General features: G+C 40.4%; 1 protein-coding gene across 1 annotated transcript in view; it reads left to right on the top strand.

The window, feature by feature from the left end:
- LOC118332568 (3'-5' RNA helicase YTHDC2) overlaps positions 1 to 7,274 on the top strand; it is a gene marked incomplete in the record, with an annotated part of 34,815 nt that overhangs the window by 10,830 nt on the left and 16,711 nt on the right. The window contains 7 exon segments of the mRNA XM_035667924.1: positions 406 to 471; positions 2,138 to 2,316; positions 2,742 to 2,838; positions 3,162 to 3,249; positions 4,264 to 4,344; positions 4,444 to 4,526; positions 4,710 to 4,815. Of these exon segments, the coding sequence (XP_035523817.1) occupies positions 406 to 471; positions 2,138 to 2,316; positions 2,742 to 2,838; positions 3,162 to 3,249; positions 4,264 to 4,344; positions 4,444 to 4,526; positions 4,710 to 4,815 (700 nt within the window).

Raw genomic sequence — 7,274 nt, forward strand, 5'->3', positions numbered from 1 at the left:
TCGAATGCAAAATAGGAATTATACAAGCACCAGTGTACAAAGTCAATTGCGAGTGCAAAATAGAGCCCATCATGTTATAGTACCAAGCTGATGTAAGCCATGTTAAATGTCCCATTAGTTTCCAATGATTTGAAGCGTTAACTGTGATTCATTACCAATATTTGTTAGTTGTCCTTTCATAGTCTGTAGAAATGGACGAGGCATGTATTTTAACAGGCAGGTATTTCTATGACACCAGGCATGTTCACATCATGACCAATATTGCAGCCTTTACACTCAAGCATCTACATCTTCCACTTTTAAACATGTATCTATTACATCGTATTGTTTTGTTTTTCAAATATTCTTTCAAGCTCTAGGACACATGTGAATGCATTGACCAGCAGTGTTTTCATCACATTTCAGGACAGCCATAGACTTTGCCAAACACTTCCAGCAGACAGATGCTATGGATCTTCTCAAATCCTCCATGTGAGTGTAATGTTGACATGCACAAAACATGACTATGTAATGCAAAGTGAAACATGTATCTCAAAATCCATATTTTGCTTATCCTATGAGTTTCTGTTGGTGCTTTGACCTAAATGGCAGTTCTGGCTATTTGGGGATGGCAGTAGCTCAGTCTGTAGGGACTTGTCTGTAGTCCATTATGAACTACAGTATAGTGTGGAATAGTAGCGAATAGAGAGTTGAGGTCTTGCCTATTTTCTCCGTGAGCCAAGAGCAGTGAAAAGGATCTGTTCATAGACATATTATACCAGCAACATATACACCTTTCACTACAGTGTCAATTTTATGTTAGAAATAAACAGTTTGGGTCCCGAGCATTTAGAAAGTGCTGGGTGCTGCAACTTGCATATATTGGTCAATTTGCATAATTGTCATACAGGTAATTGGCGTTGATAAGCATAATCACCTATTTAGATAATATTTCAGCAGCTGCTTGACCAATTTAACTACTGAATATCGGAGTGCTTATGGGGGTATTCAGGATGCTAAATCTATTTCTGACATTTTCAACATACAAAATGGCTATTTAAAGTGGCTGTATTTCAACTCCTGGTGGGCTGTTTTCTGTTTTCAAAATCGACTCAAAATTCATTGAAATCAGCCCACCCCCCGTGGTGATTGATTTTGTGATTGAAATATGGCTACCCGGCTACCATGGCTTGTTGAGATAGCCATTTTGTATGTTGAAAAATTCAGAAATGGTTTCAGCGTCTTCAATAACCCCCAAAAAACACTCCAATATTAAGTAGGTGCTGAAATTTTGTCTATATAGGTGATTATGCCTGTTGATTCTAATTATGCAAGTTGCCCAACATCGTTCAGTTTCTAGATGCTGGAGATCCATACTGTATATTTCTAACATATAACTTTGGGGTACTTAACATTTGTGAGTTCACAATAGTACTCTATTGGCTGGCAAATAGACGAAAAGGCTGATTCAGTGTAGAAAGATAGGGCTGGCAGCAGCAGATATGCTCTTTTTGTGGACAACCACATGTGTGTAAGCTGAAGCACGCACTGCTCAGGCATGCTTTGTGGCCCAAGGGTAAGCACATTGAGGTACGTGGCTGAAGGGGCTCCTGAACTGCTTCAGCTAAGCATGGAGAGAATGAGAGGGGTTGTCCATGATAGCTTTCAGCTTCCCTCTCATCGGCTTCTCTGCCACTGACAGGTGTTTCAGGTAACAGACATTCAGCTTACTTTCTAGTTATCCTAGATATGCTCTTGTTGTGATGTTAGCTATGGTAGCAGAGAGTATCGCTGTCTGGAGCCAGTGTGCTGGCAATGGAAAGCATCTTGTCCTCTCTGCATGTTAGCTTTGCAGCAGCAACTATAGTGACAGTTTGCAAACCCACAACAAAGCTAACGTTAGTTATATTACTTGCTGTGTTGTAGTTTGCTTTATCTTATGATATTTGTCATGATATTGGATTTCTCCAGAATCACTTACACCACCTTTAAAGCTGAAATGAGTAATGTCCAACCCTCTTCCCATAACTTTTGTGCAGTCCCTAAAGGAACTACATAAAGGCATGTCCAGTTTTAAATACTGTTGTAGAAGGTTTTTAAACTGATAAACTTACTGGACTTCTGATCAGCTTACTCCTACATTTCTTTTACTGTGCAGTCCTTTGGGAGAAGTGAGCAGCCTGGATGAATCCACTCTGATGCAGTGTGGTAATACAGAGCTGGGCACTGAAGAGCAGGAGCTGCTCAAACTGTACCACCACAGCTTTGACGATGAATGGGTGGACCTGGACCTCATCATGGATCTGCTGCACAACATCTGCTCAACCACCAGTGACGGTGAGCCTCAGCACTTCTCTGGATTATAACGATATAGCTGCTTATTGAGCAGTGTATTTTATTGCTACAACAGAAAATTTACACTACCAATATGACCTTTGATGAGGAGGTCAGAGCATCTCCAAAACTGCAGCTCTTGTGGGGTGTTCCTGGTCTGCACTGGTGAGTACCTATCAAAAGGGATCCAAGGAAGAAAAGTGGCAAACCAGCGACAGGGTCATGGCTCATTGATGCATGTGGGGAGCAAAGGCTGGCCCGTGTAATCGACAACAACAGACGAGCTACTGTAGCACCAAGTGTTGACATGCTAAATGTCGTCCGGCAGAGCAAAAGAAAACTCTACTTGTAAACACAGCAAGATTTCAAGGAATATGGATCATATTTCAAGAGTATCACAATATGAGCTTTTATCTGTTGGTTGTCAGGTGCTGTCCTGATTTTTCTTCCTGGATACGATGAAATAGTGGCACTCAGGGACCGCATCCTGTATGACGACAAAAGATTCTCCACCCAGTCTGAAAGGTTAAATATATTTTATATATCATGCAATACCTACAATACCTTAGGTTTTTAGTGTGATGAGCAATTCATCCTAAGTTATGTTCATTTGAAGTCATGTTAGAGAAGTTTCTTCATAGTATTTTAAGATACAAATAAATACTGTATTCTTAGATAGGTACTAAAAAAATATTGTAGACTCAGTTCTGGATTAATCTTCCCTTAATCAATACACATATATTTTGTTTTACCATTCCTTTTTTATATGTCAGTTTATTGTGTTGAGCATAGTATAGCATAGCTGAATATTGTGTAGTGTGTTTCTGACAGGTGTGTCAATCTCTCAGGTACCAGGTGTTCACTCTACATTCAGACATGCAGACTCTAGATCAGAAGAAAGCCATGAAGACCTCTCCACCTGGTGTCAGAAAGATAGTGAGTGTCTTATTTTACTGATGTCAAAGACTATTTTAATGTCATTTGATTTGATTGAGTTCACTACACTTATAATGACTTTCAGCAAAGCTTTAATTTAGTCATTAGATGATATAGAGTCTTCTATGTATAAAGAAAAACTTTGTTTGAAGACACTTCAAAACACAGCGGTGTATTGACAAACATTCTAACTAGTTTAACTATCCTTTTTTCCAACATCAGCATGTTACAACTGTCTAGAAAACCCCACTGAGTGATACATTCCAGCTACTGTACCCTACTTCTTTGACTACTACTGTATGATGCATCTTGTACTGTACGTGTTATGGTTGTCAAATGACACAGTGTGGCCAGTGTGTGTTGCACTTGGTGCACAATGGTGCCTATGAAAAATATTTAAAACCAAATACATTTTACACCACATTCCTTTAATTAAGTGTGATGAAACTCATGTGTTTACATTAAATCATGTCATCACTTTTTGTAATGCATCCATCCAAAGACCACATTAACACTGTCACTGTCACAGATGCTCAGAACTGCTGCTTTGTACCATATGGTAAATGGACTGTATAGCGCCTTTCTAGTCTTTTGACCACTCAAAGTACTGTAAGCAATGTACACTACATGCCACATCCATCATACAGTGATGACAAAGGCCATCACAAACAGAAGGTAATTCATTCATGCACCCATACACCAGCAATTTGCAATTTGGGGTTCAGTATCTTGCTCAAGGACACTTCGACATGCAGCAGGAGGAGCCTGGGATCAAACTTCCTACCTTCTGATTAGTCGACGACCCAATGTGTCAGTGGTTCCCAACCTGAGGATTGGGACCACGACTAGAGGTTGCCAAAACTTCAAGGGGGCTTGTGAGGCTTTCGTAATTTATTTATTGTGAAGAATACTAAATAGAAGTTTTGATTATTTAGGATCTAAACTTTGAAAACTTTTTACAGAAAATTCCCTCACTATCAAACTAATTTATAACTGGTCAATTTTCACTTTCAGATTCTTTCTACTAACATTGCTGAGACAAGCATCACCATCAACGATGTGGTCTTTGTCATTGATTCAGGAAAGGTCAAAGAGGTACAGTCATAGTTTGGTTTACAAGAGTAATATGACGTCTAACAATAGATGGGATTTGGAACATGGTTAGTAATTGACTAATAAAGTTTTCCATTTCAGAAGTCTTTTGATACTCTCAGTAATGTATCCATGTTAAAGACGGTTTGGATCTCAAAAGCCAGTGCTCTGCAAAGGAAGGGAAGGTAACAAGGACAACATCCAATTCATTATCTCAACAGATATTGTCTCTTACATCTAACCTGATATTCTTTGCTTGTGACTGAATGAAAGTGTCTGCTGCTGTTAATCAACAAATCAGTTTTTACCCACTTTGTTTGGGAGAAAGAAAACTCAAAGAATTTACTGAATGTGTTACGTGTCCACAGAGCTGGACGCTGCAGACCAGGGATTTGCTTCCACCTTTTTAGTCGACTCAGATTCAACAACATGCTGGAATTCCAGGTCCCGCAGCTGCTGCGGATGCCACTGCAGGTAGCGACACTCTCACATACTCAACTACATCATGCAAAGAAGACTTGACATGTTCACAGAGGATGATGATAAATCATTTCAGTATTTTCTTAATGTACTGCAGTTAGAAAGACATTTACTACAATAATATATTTAATACAATTGAAATACAATTCACAGATGTGTTTAGAATGTTACAAATACTGTTACAAAGTAGCAGGTCTACAAACCTTTTCCCTTTTCACCACTGAGTTTGCATACACATTTCTCCTGAGCTTAAGGTAGAATCCAAGTGTGAACCTACTGTGACATTGCCCATTGGTTGGGGTACGTTTAGAAGCCTTGAGTTTGGTATTATGGCCGTTGCCGTATTGTTTTTTTTCTACCAGCAGCAGTGCAGTGCACGACTCGGGTTGTGCTCATTGGCTGTGCTTAGTTTCAACTGGTCTGTTGCAGGAAACATTGGCTTGTCAATCACAAGGTAGCCCCTGCTTTATTGTCTATTTTACTCTTAATGGGACCACAATTTACTAAATGAACACCATGCTGTATGGAAGAAGACTTAAAACTAGCGATTGAGACCATGAACTAATTTGTGTATCGTATATTCGTGTTGTTGAGAAGTCTCTTCTGGGATGATGTGTAGACGAAGTTATCAGCATTTCATTCTAATTTTATTTTGTCTGGTATACGTGCGATTCGCTATATAAGCAGAGGTTATCTTTTTCTATAATTAAACATAGCATGACTCCTTCTTATACACTTTACAGAGGGATGCCCATACAGGACCTCCGTATGTGACGCAACACTTGGCGACCAGGGGCAAGGAAAAAATGGGGGGCCTGTTTAATTAAGAAGGCAGAATTCCCTAGGACAGGACCTGTTTCGTTGCCTCTTAGGGTGGGTGGTCGTATGGCGCTACTGACTAGTTGTGGGTTGAGATGCGAGAGAGACGAGACAGACAGGGGATCCCTCCGCAGTTGCAGAGCGAACAACAGTAGTCAAAAACTAGCACTGTTTATAGTAGTGAGTGGATGCAGTGATGAACCAGTGTGTGAGGGCTGGTCTAGCGAAGCGAATGGGACGTACATATGAGCACGTGGGTCCACCAGGGTAGTGGGGGATAATAGTGATCGTCTGCTGGAAATAATATATATCTTACACTAGATAGTAATACTATTTAATAGCGACCTCAATCCATATAATAATTAGATGAATAATGTAATCATACATTAACAAGTTTAAAGCTGCAAGCAGCGTTTATTGATACGGCCCCTCGCACTCCACGGCCACCTCGGGGGTTGCTGCTCTTTTTGGGGCGCTGTCTCTCCCGGGGTGCCGCTGGTTCCCACATGCGGCAGTCGCTGAGAGTGCGGACTCGGAAGAATATGCGAAATTTCGGTCAAATTTCGGATCAAAGAAACGTTGTCCCATGCTGGTAGTCGCTTACTTTGCGTTGTTTGCTAGTTTAGGTGGGTGGTGGCGCTTTTTGATCATATATCTGAACATTTATCTATGTGCAGCTTGGGTGTATAGTTGTCCTTGGGCGAGAGGTGGTAGCGGAACCAGGTTCGCTCTAAAAGTGACCGCTTGGTTTGCATAGTGGTGGGTATAGTCTGCTCGGATGTGTTCCTCGACTTATGTTGGCTTACTCGCACGCGGAAGGGAGAGAGGGGATAGATATACGGAGTTTTAATGTAAAGGTTAATATAAGTGGGGTTCCTGGCACGATATTTAGAGTTAGGCCAGAAGTGACAGAACGGACATGACAGAGTATCTTCAACTATTAGCGACAAACCAAATAGCTACTTTATGATTAGTTAAATAGTCTCATATAGTGCGAAGATAGTATTATGCGGTGTGGCTGTAATGTCACAATTTGTGGCTTAATCTGTTAAACAGTCTTCCCCTCGCAGTTTTCTCGCTCAGCGGTATATAGATGCACAGCACAAGAAATGAACCGTGCTTGAAACTTAATTGCACTGCCATATAAGCTATAATTTTGAATTAGTGATATAAGGATACTGGCACACCACAACTTTTGGTACATTTCTGATCTTATTCGCATAGAGTGGCTGAGATTCTAGAAAGGACCGCTCTTGTGCCAAGAAAGTGTGTTGTACAAGATATGCACAACTATATTGATCATGCTGGGGTGAAATTCTCTCGTACTGTATTAGAACCGTTGTCAAATGCAGATTCCGGGAATATCCCTAGGAGGTAAGGGGTCAGTTCAAAATACAGGCGATAGTTTAGGCGAAGAAGTGAAAAATAAAAAATCAAGATACCTGGCGAATTACTTCGCGTTGGAAGTTTTGAGGTATGGATTAAAAAGAAGGCTTTTTTTCGTAAAATCGCTCGGCACGATTACACGTGTATATAGGTCGTATACACTAGCTCATACGTATACTACGCTACTATATCTCATTACCTACCCTATAGTATATAGTGTCTTATTTGCTTCAGAAAATGAAAAAAGA

Source organism: Morone saxatilis, unplaced genomic scaffold, assembly GCF_004916995.1.
Source record: "Morone saxatilis isolate NCDOM2014 unplaced genomic scaffold, NCSU_SB_2.0 Contig21, whole genome shotgun sequence".
NCBI lineage: Eukaryota > Metazoa > Chordata > Actinopteri > Moronidae > Morone > Morone saxatilis.